Source organism: Dermochelys coriacea, chromosome 5 (assembly GCF_009764565.3).
Source record: "Dermochelys coriacea isolate rDerCor1 chromosome 5, rDerCor1.pri.v4, whole genome shotgun sequence".
NCBI classification, from domain to species: Eukaryota; Metazoa; Chordata; order Testudines; family Dermochelyidae; genus Dermochelys; species Dermochelys coriacea.
In genome coordinates, this window is record NC_050072.1 from 120,673,547 (window position 1) to 120,700,611 (window position 27,065).

Below are 27,065 nucleotides of genomic sequence, written 5' to 3' on the forward strand. Positions count from 1 at the left end.
CATTTTACAAAACTAAAGTGCTCATACCACTGACTTATATTTCGAATAAACTGGACTCAGAAAATGTTCATTAAAATGTCCTTTAATCCCAGCAGTCTACATTAGCATAACATAGATGAGTAACAATTGCAACTTTTCTACAAATGACTATGCAATAGATAGAGTGAATGGTAACAAATTCACATTTCCTAAAGGCCTGTAATCTGTTCCTTTCTGTCATTTCTAAAACTATTTTTAACATGTTTGAAAAATGACTGTTAATTCAGTGACAGTGTAATGCCAGATATCTAATGCATGATGCAATGGTGTAGATCAAAGTGTTTCAGGAACATACATGGTATTCAGATCAGTGGGGGTTTGACTGAGCTGCAGAGGAACTCAATGTGCTAAAGGATGTTACAATGCTGTGGTTGACTTTGAGTTTGAGTTTATTGGTGGTTATATTATAAAATTTGAAACGTATGCAAATTTAACATGTAAAGTTTAGATAAATGGAAAAATACACTTTAAAAAAAGAATTTAGTCAGACTGTATATTGTAATCTCATTCAATAAAGTCAGTTGCTATTACTATTGCATGTGCTTTCCAATTAAATAAGGAATTTCAGTATCAGCAATTCCTTTTAATTTCAATCTCAGTGATCACACAGTACATATTTAATATAAAAATATGCTCATTACATGGGAGCATGAGCCAGTAAATTACCCAGTTAATCTAAATGGATTTACACTGGTTTAAGTACACTTTCTTTAGGGTTTTGCACTGGTGTATCTAAACTGATTTGGAATAAATTTAGTTACACCGGTGAAACTTTTCTAAGATCTAACAACCCTGACTGAGAGAAAATCTGCTGCCATTTTAAATAAATCTGTTGTCTGGAAAAAAGAAAAACTGCAGCGTCCCAAACAGCATACAGCACACATTGTACAGCGTACTTTGTATTCAGAGAAAATAACCTCTGACAGAGCTTGAATGAGAAGCCACTCACATAAACACATCACCATTAGCAATCATGGAGATTTAGAGAGTTTTCTCTTCGGGCTTGACTACACTTACAGCGCTGCAGCAACGCAGCTGTGCTGCCATAGCGCTTAGTGAACACACGACATATGACCATGGGAAAGCTTTTCCCATTTGCTTAGAGAGGTGGTAGCTATGTCAACGGGAGAAACTTTCCTGTCAACATAGCACGGTCTACACCAGGGGTTAGGTCAGTATAACTATGTTGCTCGGGGTGTGGATTTTGACCCAAGAGTGTCAGACCAGCATTCCAGAGAGCTCCTACAGCAGCCTAAGACATGAACTGTTCAAACAGTCTTTCTCCTATTCAATAATCCCCAGCTCTTTTCATCCCTGGATCCCAAAGCACTTTACAAAGGAGGTTAGTATCATCTATGCTTTACAGATGGGGAAACCGAGGCACAGACAGGTGAACTGACTTACCCAAAGTCACTCCAATGGCTAATGACAAGAAGCCAGACCCCCTGAGTTCTTTTAGTCCAATGTTTTATCCACTAGGCCAGATTGTTCCCTCCTACTCTACCTGGCCTTTAATTCTAGAAAAGTCAACATTTCAATCCCTCCTTTCAAAACATTAAACAAATTAATCCCATGAGGCTTATCACCACCCTGGCACTAAATAGCACGGCCTCCCCTTTCTCCTTCTCACCACGAGAGGAGTTAATATGCTGACATCTCCAGCCTACTGCTTGTGCCAAGTCTGATAATGGGGGTTGTTTGCAGGGCTTTCCCCCCCAAAACCTAAGCGACAGCTGTACAGGTCTGATCCCGGTCTCTGGCTAGCTGGTGACACAGAAGAATCCATTTAATTCCTTGTGTATCCACACATTTGTCATCGCCAGTGATTTGTTTTACTTCTTTATTTTTGTTCCCGTCAGACTTAAGGGAGAGAGCTATGATTAACGACTGTCCGTACATCCAGATAGGCTGTAGGGGAGCAGCATCTATTTTCTTGCTTTGCCTCTAGGCGGGGCATGGCAATGGAAGCTTTCAAAGATCTCAGGCCCTTCTGGATCACATGAGAAGTTTGCCAGGTAGATCTAAAAGACTGAAAACAAGGAGAAACTGGAAAAACAAAACATCTACCCATGCCCTTTAAGCTGGGCTTGAGAGAGGATCATTGGGCAAGACTCCTGGAATCAAACTAAAAGTAGTTCCATCAGGTTCTTGAGAGGCTGTGGTAGTGATGGGCGCTCTTTTCTGGATGGCAGTATTCTGCTTTCCTTCTAGCCAGTATGTTACCATGTCTCCTTTCCCCTAAGGAGGAAAATAAGTTAAGATGTAATAATAATACCACCTAGCTCTTATATCGTGCTTTTCATTAGTAGATCTCAACATGCTTTATAAAGGAGGTCAGTATCATTACCTCATTTTACAGAAAGGAAAACTGAGGCATGGAGAGACAAAATGACTTGCCAAGATCCCCCAGTGGGCCTGTGGCAGAGCTAGAAATAAAACTCAGATCCCCTGAGTCCCAGGCAAGTGCTCTAGCCACTCCTACTGCTTCTATTAATGTTGGAAAAAACATTTAATCTCTGATAAAGTTTCACTAATTTTAATTATGGGGTCTGTCAACACTACAAATACAAATACAAATGAATCCGGGGATGCCATTATCATAATCTTTTCTTCTGTCCACTTACAAGACAACATCAATCTATAGTGTGGATTGGATCTAATTGTGTTTTACCATATCCCATTACTGAGGTTAAAGCCTTAGCTAAAGTCCTAAGGTCAGGCCAGAGCTTTAGTCTGGTTTTGAGACATGGTTACAACATAGTGAGGTCCTACCCACAGTACAAACTGTAATTGTGTTGTCATTGATTTAGTTGGGGTTGGTCCTGCTTTGAGTAGGCGGTTGGACTAGATGACCTCCTGAGGTCCCTATCAACCCTGATATTCTATGATTGGGTCAGTGGCAAATTGTGTGGTAACTGGGTCCCCAGATTCAATTGTACATGTGGTGTAGATAGGCATGGGACTCTTTCAGAGAGTGGCCATGGAAATGAATTGTTTTCGCAAAGCAAAACTGTGTGACACTTCAGCATTGACCTGCGTGCTTCACATGGCAGGACAATGAGCCAGACAGATAGGGACCCAAAATGAAAAAATGGGTTCTAGATTTCACACTCTTCAAAGTCCAGGGCTAAGTTTTCTATCAGCCCCTTACAGAGTGAGAGACGCTGCCTGCAATGTTCAGTGTGGGGTCTGGCTTCAGATTCCTCCCAAATGTTATGATTATTCAAGGTCCATTTTCACTACAAAGAGAAAATCCCACCAAGAATGAAATTTACTTCCCAAAATGTGGGCCATTAGGATTGACAGATTCCAAACACAAAGTTTGTGTTCATTTATTGTTTATTGCTATTTTAAAGTCTCGTGTTTGATTTTAAGCAGTCAAGCAGGGTGGCTTGCCAAGCCATGAATCTGAGTGTGGATCCCATGTTTGGGCCCTCGCTCCTGGCATTGGCTGGGCCTGGGAGCAGCTTATGTCACCCTTGAGCAAACTCCTCCAAGTGATCCTCCCATGGAACTCCATCCAGACCTCTTCAGCTGGAGGCACCGCTCAGACTCAGTAAAGCCCTTCTCTGAGAGAGGAGGGTATGAAGGGTTAAAACAAGGGCGTTCAGGAAGACAGTTCACACTTTCCCCCTTGAAAAGCTGAGCACAAATGCTGCCTATTTACCTTGACTTGCAAATTCCCACGACACACTAATATGTACTCTCCAATCTGCTCCAACAGCTGGTATGTATTTGAACTGCATTGTATTTTAAGAGCTGGATGGGGGAGAAATTGCCATATTATTGTAACCATTTATCCACTGAAGACATAGCCAGCAATGAATAGCGACTAAACTTCCATCTGCCCCCCCAGGCTGCGTCATTATTATTGAATTGACACCTACCTCTTTTCATTTCTTGGCTGTCACTACCATGTTATTTTAAATGCTCACAGATGAACTAAAAGGTCCTTGATCTCTTTGTAAGTCATCTCAGGACACATACGTGACTGTCAGCAAACACTTCACATCACATCCTGTATCCGATATTATTTTTCGGCTCTTTATAGCTGCCTGGCTGGAGTTGCTTGACAAGTGACCCTTTCATCTCACATGGAAGAAATCCATATGGAGTTTTAGCCAGTGGCCACTGAACAGCCACTGCCTTCTCTGTGTACTCACTTTTGAACAAAGATTAAAGCTAAGAGAAATTTCCACCCACCCACTGCCTCCAAGCCTATAAATAAATAAAAAGAGAGGGAAGGTGCCATTTCCTGTAACTGTATAAATACTTCTACTGAATTATTCTAGCAACATGATCTTTTCTTTAACCAAGGAAAGATTTATACTCATGCAAAATGCTTATTGTCTCATCCATTGCAGGAGACTGGGAGCCAGGACTCCTGGGTTCTATTCCCATTTCTGCTACTAATTCTTGGTGGGACAAGAAACTTAATTTACCTATTTGTAAAAATGGGGATGATTCGTGAGCTGGGGAGGATTTTTCCACTGAATGATTTTTTGACAGAAAAAGCAGTTTCCTTAACATCAAAATTTTCCACAGCATTTTGATTCAGAAATCTCAGAACATTTAATTTAGATAGAAAAACGATGAAATAAAATGTTTCCATAATTTCCAGATGAAAACTTTTCTGAACTATTTGTCCCACAAAAAGTTTTGATATTTTGACATTTCATCCTGATTTGGGACAGAAACAAATGCTATGTCCACACAGGATGGAACCTCTGGATTTCACTGAAGTTAATACTTCTAACCTATCACTGTGAGGTCCTCCGGGTTAGTTACCTACAGTGTGTAAAGCTATTTGAAATCCCCAGATGAATATTTCAAAAGAAGCATGGAAAGAGGAAAGAATTAAGGTTATAAGATAAGCTTTTTCTTAGCACACTGTGTTAGAAGTGCTGATAAGACATCCAGAAGGAGAGGTGAGAGATAGGCAGAGATACATGACTGAAGAGAAGATGAAATGTGAGGGATGGAGGAAAAGATTTGGGAATCATCAGCATAAAAGTGTTAGCTGAGGCTATGGTATCAAATGAGTTCACTTCAGGAGAGTGCAAAGGGAGAAGAGGAAGAGAGCAGACTGGGAGATTGACAGAAGGCTAATGAGGTTGCACACATAACTGAGAGCATGAGCTGAGGACGATGGGGATGAATAGATGTCACTGAGGGCATAATTTGTTCTGCAGAGTCTTCATACTAGTGATGATGAGTGAGAAGGAGAGAACCCAGTTTGACTCTCAGACCCACAGGTTGAGTTTGCAATGCCAGCAGTTAGGATGGGGGAGGAAATACACTTTCATTTTGAAAATTGGTCAGATTTGATATGGAATCAGTAAGGCACAATGGACATATTAAAACCCATCATGACAATTTTGAGAGTCACTTTTCAGAGCGGAACAGCCCTTTAAAACATATTGAAAAATTGCCCTATTTTAATACATTTGAAAAGCATTGTAGCCCCATCCAACAAACTATGTAACCTTCTTTCTCTTATGGATTAGAGGACCAAATATATGTCTAAAAAAAAAAGCCCAGTTTTGGCTCATTCAGTTTTTTCTGGCCCCTGGAGCTCGGATCAAATCAGATTTCAGATACTGAGCCTTTAATTATCAGCTCAGCTAAAGATAAAGCTTGCTAACCAAACTCGGGACTCCGTCAGACCCTGGGAGGAGCTGAAGAAGAACTCTTCCCAAAGATTTTCTCATGACGATTTCTCCCTAATCATTCTGCTGGACGATAGGGTTTGCTTCCCCATGCAACAGACTGCCTCCACCTCCACTGACTGGGGGTGCAGCTCCAATGGAGCCAGGCTGTCAAACTTTCTGCAGTCACTAGCAGTCTCCTAGACTCCCCATTTAAAGGGAAGTTACACTGAGGAGGGTGGGCCATGGAACATATTATAGTTCTTCTATGAGCTCCGCTGAATGCAGGGAAGGAGGAGGAACAATGAACATTCCCTGCTAATCCTGTGCCTCTCCAGGGCCTGATTGCAGCCTGCCCCATCTCCTACAAGGAACTCTGGACCGTTGGAGACTCCTCTCTTGGGCCTGGAGGAAGAGGGGAGGCTGTCACAAGGCAGTGGAGCCCCCTTTTTCACAAGAGGGGAAAGCCATGCATGTACATTCCCCTCTGTGTGTGGATCTTGGCTGCACAATTGAGCCCTCAAGTCAAAAGCCTCCTGAGGTTGGGAGTTGCACCCACTTAAGCCAGGGCTGGACTCAGAACTCAGCCCTCCACAACTCATTAAAATGTGCTAAGCATTGCCCCAGCATTTGGCTGTTCTTTACCCTCACTGGTGGACTCCATCCTGGAAGCTGTGTTGACAGTGTCTCCAAACAAGCAGTACCGGGGCATTTTGGTTCCAACGACTCCAGCTACAACTGGCCCTATTGAAGGAAAGAAAGCCAAGTATTCTGGGAGATGTTTTTAACTCACACTCAGAATGGACCTTAGGCTTATGTAATCTCAGTGGTTGCACAGGGCCCAGCACCACACACTGCTCTGGTCCAGTGTCCCCAGTTCCCAATTTGTGGTCCAGTCTGGTTGCATTGCACCATGACAAGGTATAAATGCTGATACTGTCCTAACCATCCCCTGCATTTGACAAGTTGTGCTTCAGCTCCACTACTGACTTCCAGGTCCATGTAGGTGAGTTACCAGAAGCCAAAGAGCCGCATTAGCAGGGGAGGGCTGGGATGGAGGGATCACAGGCAGGCAGGAGTTGCTATGGGTACACAGAAGGGTGTGGGGAGGAGGGCCTGGTCATAGGTGAGCAGAGAGCTAGCTGGGTCTTTGATGGAGTGTCTGCCCTACACTGGCACGTAAAGAGTTAAAAGAGGCCAAGGGAGGCTGCGTGAGGAAGTGGCCAATAGGAGGGAGGCTGTGAGGAGCAGCCAATCCGGGACCAGCAGGCCTATATAAGAAGGGCCAGGGAACAGAGCAGGGTGAGTAACTATCTGGAGCTCAAGGAGGGAAGATTGTGTTCCTAGTTAGAGGAAGGAATGCGAATACATGGATGGAGCAGTGCCTGAAGGCCCTGAGGGCAGAGCAGGTGCTGGGGGCCAGGGGAAGAGGCCCAGGAAAGCATAGCAGTCATAAGGAGAGCTGAGGAGATGCAGCATGTGGTTGCCATTGACAGGGTCCCTGGGCTGGGACCCGGAGTAGTGGGTGGGCCTGAGTCCCCACCTCTCACCACTGGGGAAGTGGCTGGACTACTGACAGAGATACTTCTGCCCGGAAAGGGGAAACATGGATAGTGACGTGGCCAAAGAGCCGAGTCATGAAGAGGACTCTGCAGTACTTGGATTGAGGCGGATCTGCAAGCTGAGACAATGACGGGAGAGACACCATCAGGAGAGGGCAAACTGGCTGGTGGAGCTAGTACCTGTGAGGAGGTGCCACTGTGGTAAGTGGACCCATGACAGGGTCTCCACAGTAGCTGTTCATACTAGGTCCCACAAAAAAATACTTTAGACTGGCCCACACTAAGTAGCTGGAAAAGCAAGAGCAGGAACTAAGCTCATATATTGCTGACAATAGCAGAGGAGCTTTCTATTCCTAGGTATCTCCATTGAATCTTAGCTTTGGTTCTGTGATGTCAGCCCATTCTGCTTTAAAATGAGAAGAGTTTGCTCTGCTGTTGAGATAACAAGGGCTAATGGTCTTGTTGGGGCCACATTCCACAGTGCTGAGCATCACAGCATGTGTGCTGGTCTAATCCAGACTCCGTATTGCCAACCAGGCATGCAGATGATTGGGAAAATCAGATGGTGACCCAGATCAGGGAGCAGAGAAAGCATAAGTGTGGGGGCTGAGTCAAGGATGTGAGAAAACGCTCTTTTGGGATCATGAACAACTAACTGGGACTAGCAATGGCAACAAAATTACCATCCCCAGCCTGTATTAGCATCAGCTTTCTCTCTCCTTCTGTGAGACACAAGTGTGGTGGATCTGCTCCACCCAGTCTGGCTGGTGGGACACTCTTTGCAAAAGCATCCATGTCAGAGGGATGGTGAAGGCCATTTAAAACTCAGCAGTTGCCACTCAGCAGTAACTGCCTTGTCACAGGATCTTGGATTCTAAGGATAAGGTGATCCTGCAGCCACCTGGGGCTATGAATGTTAAATGGGATGCTCAGCCCATGGCTGAAAATTCAGCTCACTCTTTACATAGACAAGATGCTATTACAAACATTTGCCAGATGGCAGCCTATCCACATACCTGAGTGGATTCCTGCTCGTATCTTTAGCTGGCTGTTGGGTTTGTGCGGAATCCTAAATGTCTTGCACACGGCCACCAGGTCTAGAGCCATACTTGCTATTTCACTAGCATGACGAATACCATTCTCTTTGGGTACCCCCGACACTACCATGTCTCAAAACAAAAATACAGCCTCATCAGCCTTCAACACAAGTCATTTTAAGCAGGCATTTGCTAGAAGGATGCTGGCCTTAGCCAAAAAATGCTATTTCCCTTTCACACACTGGGTTAGTTCTGAGTTTAACGCAAAGACCTCCAGAAACAAATCCAGGACAGGAAACACAGTACAATATTTTGAGTGGTTAATTTCTAGAGCTGTGCAAAACTTTGGACTTCCCTCTTACCCTTCCCCACATTCAAGGACTCTGAAGAAGGGGCACCGGGCCTCATGAAGGATATCAGCTCTTCTAGTTTAAGGTGGGTGTCACCAGGAAATGGCAAGGAACCACAAATCCCTCAGGAGTCTTCTCCCATTCCTTCTGAAACTGGCTCCTACACTGAGCAGCAAGGGAAGAGATAGTCTATAGACTTGCTTTCTGGCTAGGGAACCCATTTGAGTACTCTAGAAACCAAATGATAGCTAAGATGCTTGGGATCCCTAATGTGTGCAACAGCTGCTGCAGCAAGAGGTATTTCATCACTACCATTAACACTGAAGGGTTCAGAATCCATTGCCCCCAAAATCCTGGAGGATTTGGTGCAAGAGTAGTCTTAATGGCAGCCACCCCATGCAAACCTACAAAATGGGGGAAAGAACCCAGAGAGAGAGCCTCCAGCCCCATACAGAGTCGGAAGTAGGATAAGGCTACCACCCCCTGCTTGAGAAGACAGCAATGATAACATTTAGGAGAAGGAGTCTTGGGCAGAAGGTGTGGGGATGGGATGGGTTGCTGGCATTGGTTCATTTGAGAGTCACACATTTCTGTAAAGCACAAGCCATCAAGTGAACCAGCCACGATTGGTCTGTTGCCAACATCTAGACTGGACCCTGCAGGGCACAGAAATCAAACACAGAAGGATTTGTTCCTCTCCACCCACTTCTCTCCTTTCATTGAGTTTAATGGAATACTATGAACATGTAGGAGGGGAAATAAACTGTCTTTGTTAGGGCAGTGTTAGGACTCTCCGCTCTCAAAATGTAATTATTCTGGTCCTTAATGCAGTAATGAGCTATTCAGACCCCCTGGACTGGTTATTCTTATGTTTGAGCCCTTCTTCTTCTAAGCCTCTTATGAAATCCCCACTTGCCCACAGCACAGGGAACTTACAGGCATCTCCTATCGTCTCCACTTTGTAGACATCATAGTTGTCTATGATTTCATCAAAGGTAGTGTAGAGTTTGTTTAAGAAGTCCACCACTTGGTAAGGTGTGCTGGTGCTGGATAGCTGAGTGAAGCCAACAATGTCACTGGTAAGGCACAACAAGAGAACACTGTCCAGTTAGGTGTTTGGCTAAACACCATCCAGTCAGGCGTTCTGGTTAAACATGAACACAATGGCACATCTTCCCATGAAGTACTATTTTCTCAGCTGGAGGTATTGACCCCACCACAACCACAACCCATCCCTGAATTTGTTTTTTCATTCTGTTTGTTTTGAAGTCTCTCTTTCTGGCTGGGGATCTTCCTCTTTAAAACATTTGCTTAGGCTAAGAAGAGATCCCTTCAGTACCAAAGACCGGATAAAACTAAGTCAGCTTCACTCTCCAACGGAGTAGACAATTTTTCATCTACAACCAGACTTTGTGGATAAAAGGTCCTTGGTTTTAGACTATGCACACAAGAAAAAGTGGATGTAATATCCTACCTCTGTCATGGATTGAGCAGCTGGCTCTTTAAATGGTTGGACAGCGACTCACAGCTGTACCTTTTATCATGCTGTTCAATGGCGAAAGCCAAATAAAGTCTGTAAAAACATGTTTGATGTATCTATTGTTTTTCCACCATAGGGACCAATCCTGATGTCTTTACTTGGGCACTAAATATTTCTTTTAACTGCTAGAGGTGATGTGTTACCGAGTGTTAGATTTCCAGCCATGTGATAGTTTCACTTTCCACTTCATTCATTTTAACATAAAAAAGGGCAATTTTGTGACCTTTCATAGAAATTCACAAATTTGCCCTGAGGAAAATTTTGCCATTTTTCCACCAGTGATCACAGCTTTGACGGAAATTATGTGCCTGGAGCAAAGGTTTCATCCATTGCATTTTAACAGCACACCTTTCCACAGGTGGAAGTTCGCAAACCTCCATTATGGTCTCACTCAAATAAAAAGTTTAATGTTTGTGTTTCATGGACATTATTTGCCTCCTCTCTAAAAGTGACTTGACCACAATTGTTTTGTGCAGGTAAGTTATAGTCCTAAATCTACCCATTCCCACTTACCTGAAAAAGATGGTGGCAATTATGTAACTTTGGGCTTGTGAAGGTTTTCCTTGCCTCAGATCATCTGCTACTTGCTTGGGTAACATACCTATATTAGAGTACAAAGCAAGATAGTCAACTATTATTCTAGAGTGAGAAATGCATGAAAAGGATAAAATTCGCTTAATCTGATTTTCCCCACTCAGATATAGAAAGCAAAAGAAATGTTTATGAATGTAAAATGCTTTGACATTGGAAAAAATGTAGGGATAAAATCTGCCCTCACTTACAGCCTGGTAAATCCAGAGTAATTCTGTGGAAATCAATGAAGTTACAGCAGTTTGACACCAGTGTAACTGATGTCAGAACTTGCTCATATGTGCTGCTTGTTATGAATTCTAATTATTACAGCTAGTGTTACTATTAGAGATAGGCTTGAATTGGAATCACACATCCTATCTGAATCCTAGTGTAGCTGGCCCATGGATCTATACAGGGCTAGAAGAAAGCTTGGGAGCTAAACATTACAAAGTCAGGGGAAGACTAGATGTAACCAGGCCCATCTCTGATTCTGTCTGTCTTTACCTCTCTTGTTTTCCTCTGTCTTTTCTTTCCTGCCTTCTGTCTCCTCTCCTTCTCTGTGTTTCATCTCTGGTCTTTTCTCTCTCCCTCATTTCTCGCTCCTTTTTCCCTTCTCTCCTTCCTGATTTCTCTCTCTTGTTGTCTCTCTTTCCTCTCATTCCCATCCTCTTGTGGAATTCTATAGTGCACAATCTACAAAAGAACCCAACTCCTCTTTGAGCTCCCCAGGATCCTCCAGCATCCTCCTAGAACTGCACAAGATGACATTCTCAGCAACAGAAGAGGGTCTCAGAACGTTGAGGAAGCTGGAATATTAACTAGTCAATGTAAAAGTATTTATTTTCTGGGGGGGGGAACTATGAAGAAATGATAAATATCTATTGAATCTTGCATGGAGGAACTATATTAAAGGATGACCTATAAAAAGGTAGTTTCTTCCATTGCTTGCCAGTAGGAAAGCTAAATTTCAATTGCTACTGCTCAGAATATCTTATATTTTCTGTAATATGATTGACTTACTATATAATAAACGATCAGTTTTCTGCTTTTCATGCATTAAGTCCTGGGTTCGTTCTGCAACTACTACTTCCAGGTGTTTGCTGTATTTCTCCATCTAAGCAGGACAAACAGATTCCATAATATAATCCATTCACTAAGGTGTTCATGTTTATCAACAGCAGGGAGTTCAGCATTTGGCTGGTTCTGGTTTGGTAACATTTAGATGGGCACAGGTCAAAAGTTGGTCTAGATTATTTTTTTCTAGACCAAATTCTGTCCTTAGGTACATTCATGGCTCCCACAGGAAATCAGTAAGATCTCATGCTTCTGAAGGCAGAATTTGCCCCATTACTTTCGAATTCTACATAATCATTGGGAGCCAAGTCCTGGATATCAGTGCACAGTACCAGTTGTGGAGATGTGCATTGAGACCCTCTGCAGGGACCACATAAGGATCTAAGTCTCAAGCCTCCACCAACAGATCACAGAGCAGCATTAGGCCATGCTGTGGCTTGTGCACCCCTACGCTGAGTGGCAATAGATGATGGAACCACAAGCCCCATTCCCACCACCAAAGCCTTGCACAATAGCACTCAAGATGCCTCTGGAGAGCTGTGCTCTTGATATATAGTAAACTGGGCTTCAACTGATGCTGCACCTGGGAAGCCATGCACCTGAGGAGGGAGGACAGGATTTACACCACCTTCATTTTTAAGAAACAATGTTATCACATTATTTTTTTAAATTCAGCCCTCAACAAAATTTAGAACTGAACTGAAGGAAAGGGTCTAGATTGGAACCTGGTACTCAGAGTTAACTGTAGCTTCCACAAAAACAACAAGGAGTCTGGCTAATTCTACTAGAGGTCAATGAGTGTTTGTTATTCATCTCGGCAAACAATGGGCATGGCATCAAAGGACAAGACCATTCCAAGTGATTAGAAGGGAGAGTGGCAGCAGTTTCAGGTGGGTATGTTAAGTCCTGCCTGGGTTGTTTTCTGGTTTGATTAAGAATCTTACCAGAGTCATCATCATGTCGACTGGACTAACTTTGTTAGGATTCATCTTGTACAATAACTTCTTGACTTGCTCAAATGTAGGCCTTTGGGTTGGGTTGGTTTTCCTGCACCTCCTGATTAGCTGAAACAGAGAAAGAGAGAAAGAAAGCAAATGGCCCTTAATAGTTCAAGGTACAGATAGGTTTTCCTTCGAGTGCTATATCTTGGACCATTTGTGAACTTGGGGCCAGATCATCAACTGGCATAAAATGACATAGCTACATTGAAGTCTCCGGAGCTACACTGATTTACACTGACTGATAATCTGGCCCATGTAATTCAATAGCATTAGTAAATGAATGTGCTACTGGGAGAAACACTGGAATGTTCAAAAGCGATGCTTGGTTTCCTCTGTCAAATACTTTTGAAACTTTGGGCCCAATTCTTATTTACACTAAACCACTTTACACTGCCAGAGTGGTGGAAAGCGGCTTTTGGGTTTATCTATTCGCAGAAGTTGTACTGGTTTAACTTAATTCAGTTTAAAAACTGATTTTGTTAAATCAATGTAAAACCCAGTGTAGATGATCTTATTTCCATTTACGGGTAGCTTGGTTTCATTTAAGCTGGGAAGCTAAGCTATGACACTCTTAAAGTGAACTAGGAGTGCCTGCACACAAACTTGCACCAGTTTAACTAAATTGGTTTAAAGACACACTTTTTAGTAAACCAGCGCAATTGTGTATGCAGACCAGCACTTAGTGTCAATGAGAATCAGACCTTTAATCTCATTTAAAAAACAGACATTGCCCCAGACATATACTATAATTTGCTAACAACTGACTTTCAAATGCTAACAATAAAGCTTCACTGATATTAAATATATAGATGGACTTGACACTTGGTAACAAAATTAAAAGCCATACAATTCCAGTGACTGAATATTGAAAACATTACTGCCCTGAAACTTTTGGGGGACAAACTGAAATTTTCCATTTGGCAGAATAATGGCTCCTTCATAGGGCTGGTCACACTAAAAGCTTACATCAGCATAGCTACATTTCTCAGGGGTGTGAAAAATACACACCTTTGAGAGATGTAACTATGCCGACCTAACCTCTGGTGTAGACAGTGCTAGGTTGATGAAAGAATTATTCCATTGAGCTAGCTACCACCTACTGGGGAGATGGATTAACTACAGTGATGGGAGAACTTCTCCCATTACAGGCATGAGTGTGTACACTGAAGCACTGCAGCTGTGCTATGATAGCACTGTAAGTGTAGACATACCTGTAGAATCATAGAATCATAGAATATCAGGGTTGGAAGGGACCTCAGGAGATCATCTAGTCCAACCCCCTGCTCAAAGCAGGACCAATCCCCAATTTTTGCCCCAAATGGCCCCCTCAAGGATTGAACTCACAACCCTGGGTTTAGCAAGCCAATGCTCAAACCATTGAGCTATCCCTCCCCCTATTAAAGCTAAAGAGCATTTTATGGTGCCTTGCTTAAAAAGTACACTCTTAACTCTGCATTTCCTGGGTTTCTAGCTTAAAAATAATGTTTATATTTCTCAAAGGAATATTGCACTGAAACCATTGTCATGTGCCTGCAATCTGAAGTTCACCTCAGTGAAGATTTTTGTGTGAGAGACTATATAACCTTATTTACCTCCACATAGTCTGTAGGGCATGGGCAGGAATTCTCAGACTTTCCTGAAATTAATTCTGTCAGAGGCAGGCACGATGAATATTCCGCTGAATGAGAATCATCCTCGAGAAAACAATGTTGGAAGAAGAGAACAGGAATGGGGAGAGCAGTGAAAAGAAATCCATAATAACAATGTAAAGCACTGAATACACCAATCAAGAAAAGAGAGAATAGCTGGTAGTTTTCTCATCCACCATGTTGAAAATACACCCCTATTGTCATGTTTGGGACATATTCTTGCCTATCACTTCCTGTACAGATGCCTTTCTTTTATCTCTTCTTTGGAAATGTTCCAGATTAGGGCTTTCATGTCTGAGTACAGAAGAGGCCTACATATCTCATTGTGCTACAGACGGCTGTCTCCAAACTCTCACTCAGCTGACAAGATCTGAGCTCAGCCTGTATTGAAGGGGAGCAGCTTTTGAAATTATTGAAAACATGAGACACAGTAAGAGCCCCCTGTGAAGCTGAAGGACCACATTGGACCACTGGCATGAACAGTTAACAGTAGAAGAACCATAATCATAAGTGCAGGTCACTAGAGTTATTTTTAAGCCACATTGTTTTATGGAGCCAGAGTTGTTACATGGGTTTTTTTCAGGTCACCTTATGTTGATTGTGATGTACATAAAATCATAGACCTCAGGAGGTCATCTAGTCCAACCCCCTGCTCAAAGCAGGGCCCACCCCATCCAGTCATCCCAATTTCCCCCCCTCCCCATTTGCCCCAGATCCCCAAATGGCCCTTTCAAGGATTGAACTCACAAGCCTGGGTTTAGCAGGCCAATGCTCAAACCACTGAGCTATCCCTCCCCATCCTTTATACAAACAGTTTGGCATAGATCATTTACCCTGAATCCATGTACAGACAACACCTTCCCCATAGATGGAGGTTCAACTGCTACCCCAGCACTGTCCCCCCAGCTTTGGATCCTATCAAGGTGCTTTGTGGGTCTGAGGCTGTATTGTGGGAGGACTGGAAACTGAGCAGGCCAAAGGAGGGGTGGGCAGGCCAATGGTAAGGCTGGGAGTGACATACCTCATCCCCATTCCAGCCCCACAGAATGTACCCAGAAAAAAAGAATAGAACAGAAGCTGTATTATCTTTTCCACTACATTTCTCTCGGGGATCCCAGGGGTTGGTGGGGCCAGGAGGAATCTTACACTGGTAGCGTGGCTCCACTGGAACTGGATTTAAACCAATGTAATCAAAATAAAGATCCAGCCCTGAGGAAGCATTGAAGATTTTGATCCACGATGGGAATATATATCGTTGTGAACACACTCCTGTGAGCCCAATCCTGCTCCCACTGAAGTCAACTGGAGTTTTGAGAATAACTTCAATGGCAGCAGAATCAAAATTATGAGGAACTTCACAAATAGCTCTTCAACTCTTACCTGCACAGGGTCACTTCTTGTTGCGATCTCTAATAAAATGATGGAATAACTGCAATATTACAGACAAATAATTGGAGTGAATATATTGCAAACAGAGCCTTTTGAAGAATAGGATGACATTTTTGCACATCTTCTCCCTCACTCCCTGCTTTTTTTTTCTTTTTCTTTTTTTTCCCCAGTCACTCATCCATCCTTATTTGGGACAAATTCTCATGAAAATCAATGGACCTTTTGGATGCCTAAGGACTGCAGGATTGGGCCCATGGTGTTTTGGCCAGCAACACACACGCTCACATGCTGGGATGGCTAAGCACCTTCTCATAGTGCCAAACACCAGGTTTATTACAGCATAGATGCCACGCACTAGTGAACCCGGGTTAGATGGACAGCGCTTGCACTACTACAGGTGCCATCTCTTTTGGAGGAACTCTCCTGCTGGATTGCTTGGGAACTCTGGTGCTACGTGCCTCTATCTGATTTCACCAGTTGCCATTTATTTGTCAAGGAAGGATTATCTGCCATGTAGCAAAGACAGACTTTGTAGGTACTTAGGGTTGGCAGGTTGAACTGTAACAGATATCTCAGAAACCTTTTAAGTTCACTGCAGTGTTCAGTTGCCTAAGACATGAATAATGTACCTATTGACACTCTGTTTGAAGGAAAGGTCTTGGCAAGATGTGACTCCAAGAGGCAAGCTCAGCAACAAATTTACAGCTAAGTAGCCTAAAACTGTGCACTTTGTCCCTGCAGCGGGCAGCAAGCTGAAAGCATATCAAACTAAGTCAGCATTACTGAGAAATGTGATGCTTTTTGGATGCGAGGCAGTGATAAAACAAAATGCAGAGACACTCCTGCGAAACAACTGCTTGCATGTTTCAAGCTCAAGAAGCACTATTGCTCAAGCACTCAATCACTCTGTAGTCAGGCCTAGCACAGAAATAGAACAGCATAGCTGGGTTCAATTATTAGGCGGCCAAGCCATTTTGGGCCAGATTTGTAAAGGTATTTAGGCACCTAAAAATGCAGAGAGGCAGCTAGTGGGATTTTCCAAAGCACCTATCTCCCAATGAAGTTAAAAATCTGGCTTGAAATGGTTAATAGTCATTAGCAGCGTCCTGGCAGGTCTCAGCATAATATATGTATGATTCTGCAGAAGACAGTAATACACATGAATCCAAGACATAAACTAACAAACTTCTCTGCAGAATATTTCCTTTTTGGTGGGTGTTTAGTGATAATAGGAGGAAGAATTAATTGAAATCATTTTATGTTAATGTGCTTCCCCACACTGGCTCTGCAAGAGATAAATTAGACCAGGTGGACCCAATCAGCTAATTAGGCTGCAAACAGCGGCTCTTGAGTTGGAGGCAGCTAATTAGAGAGACGCTCACTTGTGAGGGACAGGTGGGGCTTCTACAAAAGACAGGAAATTGAAGAGGGAGAAGTCTATAGTTGCTTCCTAGGAGAAATGGAGGGGGGGCAAGGCTTCAGAGACAAGTTGCCTACAATTACTTGCTGGGAGGAGGGAGTGAAGAGACTGGCAAATCCCAAAGAGCGGGGAAGGCCCTAGCAAACTCCTAGCAGGTGTGGAATTGCCTCAGGGAAAGGCAGCAAGGGAACAGACCTTGGCTGCTGTGTAGAGGGTGTCTGAGTTGGAACCTGGATTAAAGGGTGGGCCCAGGTTCTCCTGCTTGCTGCTGTGGGAGTGGCACTGTGCAGCAGTGAAGCAGAAGACAGGTCTGGAGAGCAAGTACCTTTAATGCATGTGCCCCCCCCCCCGGACACAGCCCCCCGGAATGGGAAACCACAATAGTGACCTCGCTGGAGGGTTGAGTCACGAAAAGGATGCTATTGTACCTGTAGTGAGAGAGGGGCTGCATAGGAGAAACTGACTGGGTTTAACTGCTGGAAGGGGTGTTGGCCTGACTGAACTAATCCCCAAAATTGCCAAAAGGCAGCGTCATCCAGTGGTGAGTAGCACAGCCCTGTCACTGTTAGCAATGAATTCATAAAAATGTCCCCAAACAGCCATCAGAAGGTATTGCAAGGTATTTACATGCCAGATATGCTAAACATTCGTATGCCCCTTCATGCTTCAGCCACCATTCCAGAAGACATGCTTCCATGCTGACGATGCTTATTAAAAAAAGTGTTAATTAAATTTTTGACTGAACTCCTTGGAGCAGAATTGTATGTCCCCTGCTCTGTTTTACCCGCATTCTGCCATATATTTTGTGTATAGCAGACTCAGATGAGAATCCAGCACATCTTGTTCATTTTAAAATGAACAAGATGTGCTGGGTTCTCATCTGAGATTTCTTTCACTGCAGATTTCACAAACCACAAAGTGAGATTTCTAAAGATAACTACAGCACTTGACCCAAGGTTTAAGAATCTGAAGTGCCTTCCAAAATCTGAGAGGGACGAGGTGTGGAGCATGCTTTCAGATGACTTAAAAGAGCAACACTTTGATTGGGGAAACTACAGAACTCGAACCACCAAAGAAGGAAAATCAACCTTCTGTTGGTGGCATCTGACTCAGATAATGAACATGCGTCAGTCTGCACTGCTTTGGATCGTTTTCAGCATGTTCCCTGGAATGGTGATTGAAGCATGAATGGACATATGAATCTTTAGTGCATCTGGCGCATAAATATCTTGTGATTCTGGCTACAAGTGCCATGTGAACACTTGTTCTCATTTTCAGGTGACATTGTAAACAAGAAGCGGGTATCATTATCTCCTGCAAATGTAAACAAACGTGTTTGTCTGAGCGATTGGCTGAACAAGAAGTAGGACTGAGTGGACTTGTAGGCTCTAAAATTTTACATTGTTTTGGTTTTGAGTGCAGTTATGAAACAAAAAATCTACATTTGTAAGTTGTATTTTCATGATAAAGTACTTGTATGAGGTGAATTGAAAAAATACTATTTTGGGAGTTTTTACAGTGCAAAGCTTGTAATCAAAAATAAATATAAAGTGAGCACTGTACACTTTGGCATTATAATTGAAATCAATATATTTGAAAATGTAGAAAATATAAAAACATTTAAACAAATGGTATTCTATTTAACAGTGTGATTAATCGCACAATAAATGTTTTTAATCGTGCAATATTGTGGATAGCTTTCTTCCACTGAGGGAGTGCATTTGGCTGTTTTGTCTCTTTCAAATTCCTTGTTGCTCAAATGCTCTGGCTGGGTCAGAAGAAATGGAAATACAAAAGCAGACTTCTGCACACCACAGTCTTCATTCCTTCACTATCCCTAATTATTTATTATTTGTATTCCAGTAGCCCCTAGAAGGTCCAACCAAGATCAAGGCCCATTGTGCTAAGCACTGTACAAAGACAAGGTAAGAGACCATCTCTGCCACAGAGCTCTCTCAGTCCAAAAAGACTAAATAGTACTCTTATTTACTCATGGGATACAAAGGGAATAAATGACTTGCTCAAGGCTACACAGGAATTCTGTGATAGAACGAGGGAGTAAACCTAGGTTTCCAGATTCCTAATCCAGTGCCTGAACCACAAGACCATTCTTTTCCTTGTAACCCTCCTAGTAAACCCCTGTACATGTTTGAATAGGAGGAGGGGTAGACTAGAACCTGGCATGATAGCATCCTCTGGGAGATGAGCAATTGTGAAGTATTGCCCTCTGGGTTCTCTCAAAAAGAAAGGCACAGAGTTACTCAAGAGCATTCTTTTCCTCTATGTAGCTGTTTTTTCTCTCCATATAAAATATAGCCATCCAGTGTATTCAGCAAAACCACTCTGTTCTCATTGCATATGGAAATATACTACAGATGAGTTTTGCTGACCCATTGGAAAACTGCTCCATTTTGACTCTTAGAATATTGCCATTAGCTAAGTAATTTTTTTTCAACAGGGAAAACACAGGGAAAACACAAACACAAAAAACCCATAGATCCAGGGCTAGTTTTTTATATCCATTTACCCAGATTCAAAGCCAGAATAGCTCCATAAAAACAAATGGAGTTCATCTGGATTTACACCAGCATTACCGAGCTGAGATTTTGGCTTCCTATCTTGGAAGGATAGATCTTGGCATCTAAATTATTCTCTAAATAAGAATCAATTTTTAATCACAATCCACCAAACTTACCCTGGTATAGTTTTGGAATTTAGCTAAATTATTATGAAAGACTATTTGATCACAGAGAGAAAGAGACAGGAAAGTTTATCGTCACCTGTACACATCTGCCATGGAAGTGGGGACATAGTCTGACAATGAATGGGCCTCTGGAGCCGAGTAAATCTGCATCAAACGCTGCTGATATGTGCTAGCACCCTCACAAGAGTCCTCTTTTCGGTAGGACTGTAATCCATAGTCTTGATGGAAGAAAGAAGGAAACAGGTACTCAGTAAGGGTTATGTTCACTCCTGAAACTCTTTCATTATTAAGTAGCAATATTAATGGTTTAAAGGAGTTTGCTCTGTATGGGGAGATGAGACTTTGTTTAAAAAATAGTACTATGTTGCTCTGATTTGTACCCAAATATAGTTGTGTATACTAGAATGGTAGCTTGAATATTGGGAGAGAGTGTCTGGTGAAGTATGACTGCTTCTTGGTACCCCAGTGGTGGTGGTTCTGGCCCAGCGTATCCAGCCACAGTAAGCTCATTGCAGTGCAAGACAGAGCCAGCATACCTGCTTCTTTACTGCACCTCCCTGCTGCCAGTGTAGGGGTATGGCCAAAGAAAAGGGGGTGTGATTGGGACACCCTTCAGCTGTGATGATCTCCAGCTGTGGTTTCAGTGTCTTGGAATACATAGATGCCAGGGTAAATCAGAGCAGCTCTCGGGCTCCTCCAACTTACACTGAGGCCTGGATCTACACACACAGGCCACAGTATTGGGGGAGTGTAAAGGGGAAGTTTCCACCAGCTTTGTACCCCTTCTTCCAACCTGCTTTGTATGAAGCTCGTCTGGACCCCAGGATCTGACCCAGTGTCCAGGTGCTGAGCTGTGTTCAGAGAACAGCATAATAAAAATTCTCTGACTTCTGTTTCCTAGATACAGACAGCACTGAAATATGGTATGTAGAGGCAGGGGTTCAGTTTGGGGTTTTGGTTCAGACCAGTCTCTAATTGGGACACTCCAAGGATCCCATTCTTTAGACTGGAAGCCCATCTTTTCACCTAGCTGTGAAAGGGCACTGTGTTTATCATCTGAAAGGAGGATTTGACTTATGTTAAAGAATGGCATCAGGCAAAGAATTCATAGATAATGACATGGATACTGCTAGGTCTGATTGACGCCATCATTTGTCATATAATTGGTGAAAGGTAACACATGTTAAATTGTAGGCTAGACAGGATAATGTAATGGGATGTTTGCTCTGGAATAGTTTACTTTTAATGAAGGCTGCTGCAGTTAGCATTTCCACCTGGAAACATTGGCTCACAGTACTGCTGGAGCAGTGAAGGCTGTGAAATCCACCTGCATCAGTAGCTGGTCATGTTTCAGATTTCCATCTCTCTTCTTTACCTGAAATTTTACACACCCAGCGGTCGTCTATCACACAGTTATTAGACTTTAAGCATCCATGATAGATTTTATGCTGGTGAAGATAAGCCATTCCTTGGGCAATGTCTCCAGCAAAGGAAAACCTGAAAGGCACACAATCATTATTAAGAGGTTAGTATTCCACTGAACCAGACACTCAGGAAGGGATTCATCCAAAGACTATTGAAATCAGTGGAAAGACTCCCACTGACTTAAGTGGCCTTTGGATCAGTCCCCCGGGACTCAATCCTGCAAAGTGCTGAGGACTCCTGTGAGTTGCTGAGTGCCCTCAGTTCCCATGCAGTTGAATGGGAATGGAGGGTTCTGGGCCCCTTGTAGGAATGCACAGCGTCTTGTGGGAGTTCTCGGCAGTTTGCAGGATTGAGCCGTGTGTGCAGATATTTACGAGATGAGCAAAGTACTCAACTTTCTTAGTTTGTATGGCATGTCGACTTAGACCATTTTTTTTTTTTGCTGCCTAGAAGCAAGGCAAACATAAGGCAGAGAGAGAAGGGATAAGGGACAATTTGCAATTACATATGATGAAGTAGTTCATATGGGAGTTCCTGTGAAATCCTGAGCCAGTTTTGTGTACATCTGTTTTTATGAGTAGTGCTAATGATGCACTTTTAGTTGTACTAACCTGTTCACGGTTGGCCTATCATGAATGTAGTCATGCTGCTCTTTTACTCATCTTAAACCAGAACATCAAAGTGTACTAAGTACAGATGGCCACTGTGGGGGGGAAAAGGCGGCTGTAGAGGAGCCAAGGTTTAAAATGGTGTTGCGGCATACTAGAGATGGGATGAAAAGGTTTGGGTGTTACATGGGGAGTGCTAAATTCAGGGGTGTCAGGATGTCAATGGGACAGGCCAGATCAGAAACTTGGATCCTCTTAACCAATGGGTCTCCCTTTCTCCTTGCATCTCAGAAGCATGGTATACATCACAGCACTGTCGCATCTACCAATGACTTTATCTACAATTAACGTCCCTTTTCAAACAAAGTGTCACCTGGTGATGCTACATATATCTCATTTCACAGGCCTGTTTTTTGTTTTTGTTTTTACCTGAAGCCCCAGTTGAGAGGAATGTCTTCATTGAGCAGCACATCACTCAGGCTACCTTTCGGACAGTATTCTGTCACAATGGCAACATTTGGCACCTCTGTACAACCTCCGATGAATTTGCAGAGGTTGGGATGATCGAGTTCTCTGTGAAAATGAACAGGAATCACATCCTTTCTAAGTCTTCCCTCTACACCTTTTGGAACTGGAAAGTTTATGGCTTTTGCCACTGGGTTTAGAGGAAAAGCTAAATATGCATAGAAACATGTTCAGACAGTTCAAAGAAATGTTTTTGCCACTGTTTGAAAGAGAAAAACATGAAAACAAGCAACAATGGGGCAGGTTCTAATCTCCATTACACTAGTGTAAATGTGGAATGGCACCCAATGTGCAGGTTTCGTTGTTTACCTCACTTGCTTTACTTCCTTGCGTATGGATTTGGACAAGGTGAATGTCTTCCTCCTTATTTTCTTGATGGCGACTGTTCTACCGTCACTGCAACAAGACAAAGACTTTTCTAAGTGCTGGAATCCCATATGGTGAGTATGCAGTATTCTCTATATAGAAACTTTGGCTCTCTGGGAAAGGTGCACAGATGTGGATTTTGTCAAAATCTGGATGGGAACCTGGGTCTGAATCATGAAATTCAGACCCAGGTTCCCATCCAGATTTTGACAAAATCCTGAAACTGTGGGGATGCAGGGAATAAAAACCCAAAGATCACTACAAATTATGCAGCTCAGGTCAATTTATCTCTGTGTATTAAGATGTTCCACAATCAAAGAAGTGAAGTCTTCTGTTTTCTGCGGGGGAGCACCAGACTAGTATGGAATAGATGAGAGTGGTATGGGCAGGGGAAAGAACCAATGGAGGCAGAGAAAGCTGCAAACCCCCAATAAAAGGGCAGGACAAAGTAGCAGGTGATTCCTTGGACCCCTCCCTTTCCCTCTCTCCACCTGTAGCAACTTTGAATGCAGTCAGCTGGGGAGAAGCTCATGTGTACAGGGCTGCAGTTTTAAGGCAATAGCCTGCCAGTCCAAGGTCTCCTCTGTGCTTCCATGTGGCTCTCAGCTAAATTGTATAAGCATAACAGAGTAGCTACACAAAGCCATCGGTGGATTCTTGCCTCCAGCCAGAGCATAGCCTTCCAGTGAGTGAGAGTACTGGGGAAGGGGAGCCATTGTAGAAAGGGGAGGACCCACCTTAGTAGGAGGAGCAAAAAACAAGAATGAAAGTGAAAGGAAATAGGGAGAGAGAACAAAAGAAGAATGGGTGGGGCAAGAAAGGAGAAAGAGAAGCTCTGCTGGACAAAGGAGAGATGGCAGCAACTTTCCTGGGACGTGAGAGGACTTTGTGGAGGGGGTTGCAGTGTCCATCAATCTGTTAGGAGCCATGGATACATCTACTGTCTATGTGTACAGGTAGGTCACTACCAGCTAGGGGTGTATTCCAAACCAGTGATCTAGAGAGGAAATGAGCCATTCCCAGTCTTGTGAGCTGGTTTAAAGGCATAGATTATAATGGGCTGTTGTACAGTACATAATTTTCTGTGCCAAAGAGCTTATTTGTATTTTACATTAATATTAGAGATGGGCCTGATTCAAAACCCTAGCTCCAAATAAGCTTGAATGCTGTGGATGTTCAGAAGCAGAGCCAAGTTTGCAGTTCAGTCCCACCAGCATTGAAATCTGCAGAAGGAAAAGGGGCACCCAAAACTAGAAAACATTAATGTGCGTCTGAGAATATCCTTCAGCCTGAGTGTGCTAGGAAGGCCAAGTTAGTCCCCTAGCATTCCTGGCCCTGGTCCAAGCAGAGGAAAATTAGCCCTCGCATTATTTCTAGGTGATAATACAGCAAGAACTGAAAGTCTCCCTCTTGCACGGGTGTAACTACAATACACAACATAACACAGAGACTGACTGATAGATAAGCCTACTATATTCCTGTCTGGGTGAAGTGCTGTTTCCTGGATGAGTTGACAGCTGCTGTGCAAGAACTCAGGGCAGTGATACAGCTGGCGTTGGAGTCGCTGGGTGCATGGGCCACGCTAATGATGCTGCCCATTGCAGTCCGTAGCAAGCGATCTAATAAAAAAGCCATTGAGATGCACATTATATTCGGGTGCACATGTAGAAGACTCCTGAATCATATAAACATAGGAAGCACAGCTGCCCATGGCACCAGAGTGTGGGCTCATTTATGCTTGCTGTAGGGATGCTTTACTTTAGGATTCAACTGTTAAAATGTAAAATCGTGACTGTGGCTGACAGCTATAGTCAGTGGCCTCTCCCACTAACATCAGTAGCTGAAGTCAGTTTTGAAGGCAGAGGAACTACCAGCCCTCAATGGAACAATTTCAAACACAGTGAGTGTCATTTTATGCAAGGGACAAAGCCAATAAAGGAAGAGACAATACAAAAAACTCCCAAACCTATGATGTTACAGATCTATTTAGGACTCTTTGAAGAATTTAAATTTATTATTGTGGGAAGTGATTCTGACATTAAAGGGAATTCAAAGTAAAGCAACAGTCCAGCTGGTTGAAAAATCTAGAATATCAACATTTTTCATGTCTTTTTGGGTGGGGATGGGAGGGGCGAGGAAGGTGATACTTTTTCTCCTGCTCAAAGCAACAAAACTACATAGGGGGCAGATTAGACTGACTCATGGAAAAGTGTGCACAGATTGGATCCTATGTTGATGAGAGCTGTAGAGATAGTTAGAGAGAGGGATTATAAGTAGATATGAATTCTGCCCTACAATACCTGAATCTAGAAATGGAAGAGACCTGTTAGGTTTCCAGTTAATTTGCCTGCCAATATAGGAATGTTCTCTAGTGTTTCTTTACTAACATTCTGTCAAGTTTCATTTTAAAAGGGCCCGTGCGATGGGTGATTATTCCACTGCCTGATAGATCTGTCACAAAGTTTTTCCTGGTATTCAACCTAAATATTCCCATCCTTGATTTCATTCCGTTACTGTAACAGCCTTCTTGCTGTGATGTTTACACTCCATGTCTGTCTGTTAGACATATAGCCTCACTTAGACGTCATTCAGCCCTTCTCTCGATATATCTCTCTCTTCAAATTTCCCAAAAAAGCCAGTCTATCCTGCCACCTAGTCGCTTTTGTTTCTCTTCTCTGAACTCTGTCTAGTGCTAATCTTCCTGGTCAAGGGTTACACAGAAATGAACTCAGTATCCCAGCTGAGGTCACCTCAGAGCTATAGAGAGAGACACTTTTATGCAGAAGCATAATGCCATGGAATGGGGACATATCAACTCAGAACTGCATTGGCATTTTGTTGCTATGTACCATTGCAAACTCAGGCCATTTCACTTTAATCGGCTATCCATTATTAGCTCTAGGTCTCTTTCAGCATTATTTCCCTCCAGGTTTCTCTCTCCCACTGAATACCTGTGTTCTATTTCTGCATTCTTCCAGGCTGATTCTAATTTTGTTTTCTGCCCATGCTTCTAATCACTCTGTCCCTTTGCATTGTTTCTCTGCCTTCTGTGGAGTTCATAACTCCTCCCAATTTAGTACCAGTTGTGAATTCGTTGACATGCTGTCTTACTATACTCATTTTAAAATATTAGTTCTCTGAACATTGATGTCTGTCTCAATACATTTTACTTTGCTCCCCGCCCCCCCCCCCACACCATCTTGGCTGCTTTTAGTAAATTAGACTCCTTATTAACCTGATATCTGTTCCTTAAGACCATGAAGGTATCTTATTACACTATTTAGAAATGAACACAGATCTCCAAGTATCTGTACTAAATTAATGCAATAAAGTATTATCCCATTTACTTGTACTGAACATATTATATATTTAAAGCAGATGGGACCTTTTCGGCAATACCTTGTGGAGGCAGAACTACAATTATAAAGGCAGATACTCAGCTAGTGAAAATCAACGTAGTTCCAATGACTTCAGTGGAGCTACATTAATCTATACCAGCCGATGATCTGGCCCATGTATTTCTCTAGAATATGATAGCAATAAATGACATGGTAAATACAGCGAATGTACTTGCTGTATGATAAACTGTACAGTAATGCTCCGAGGTTAAAATGTCCAAGTGGAAAAGAAATATAATTACAGTTTTGCACATTAGATAAATTGAAGAAAATTCAAGTCATGATGAATTACTTCAGCTACGGATAACACACAATGGGACAAATTAAGCTCTTGGTTACATCTGTGCAAATCCAACATAGCTCCATTGAAGTCACTTAAAAAGAGCATGTTAGATCAAAAAGCAACTCAGGCCACTGCCATCTGTTGTGCCCATTTTCACATAAATCCCCTCTGGAAATATGTAGTTTTATTCCATTCCTTTGTCTTTTATTTATAAATTACAGGAAAAAAGCCCCCAAACCATATATGTGTGTGTGTGGGGGGGGAACCCTGACCTTTACACTATGTCTACACAACTACTTATGTTGGTATAATTTATGTCACTCGGGGGGGTGAATAAACCACCCCCCGCACCCCCGAGTGACATACATTACACCGACCTAAACACCAGTGTGGACAGCGCTTTGTCGGCAGGAGAGCTCTGTCTCCTGTTCGTGTAGAGCAGCTACACTAGAAGCGCTGTAAGAGTCAGTGCAG

The 27,065-nt window shown here is 42.9% G+C and overlaps 1 protein-coding gene across 1 annotated transcript in view; it reads right to left on the reverse strand.

Annotated features, from left to right (window-relative positions):
* Positions 1-266: 266 nt before the first annotated feature.
* The window catches only part of LOC119856320 (atrial natriuretic peptide receptor 2-like), a 41,603-nt gene continuing 14,804 nt past the window's right edge, over positions 267-27,065 (reverse strand). Inside the window, exons 7-21 of the mRNA XM_043515473.1 lie at positions 24,382-24,529; positions 22,854-22,940; positions 22,449-22,592; positions 21,362-21,483; positions 20,063-20,204; positions 15,854-15,902; positions 14,417-14,518; positions 12,768-12,887; positions 11,770-11,863; positions 10,690-10,777; positions 9,573-9,712; positions 8,266-8,418; positions 6,333-6,431; positions 3,707-3,798; positions 267-2,277 (exon numbers count right to left, since the gene is read on the reverse strand). Of these exons, the coding sequence (XP_043371408.1) occupies positions 2,116-2,277; positions 3,707-3,798; positions 6,333-6,431; positions 8,266-8,418; positions 9,573-9,712; positions 10,690-10,777; positions 11,770-11,863; positions 12,768-12,887; positions 14,417-14,518; positions 15,854-15,902; positions 20,063-20,204; positions 21,362-21,483; positions 22,449-22,592; positions 22,854-22,940; positions 24,382-24,529 (1,742 nt within the window). The 3' untranslated portion in view covers positions 267-2,115. The remainder of the gene's footprint in view (positions 2,278-3,706; positions 3,799-6,332; positions 6,432-8,265; positions 8,419-9,572; positions 9,713-10,689; positions 10,778-11,769; positions 11,864-12,767; positions 12,888-14,416; positions 14,519-15,853; positions 15,903-20,062; positions 20,205-21,361; positions 21,484-22,448; positions 22,593-22,853; positions 22,941-24,381; positions 24,530-27,065) is intronic.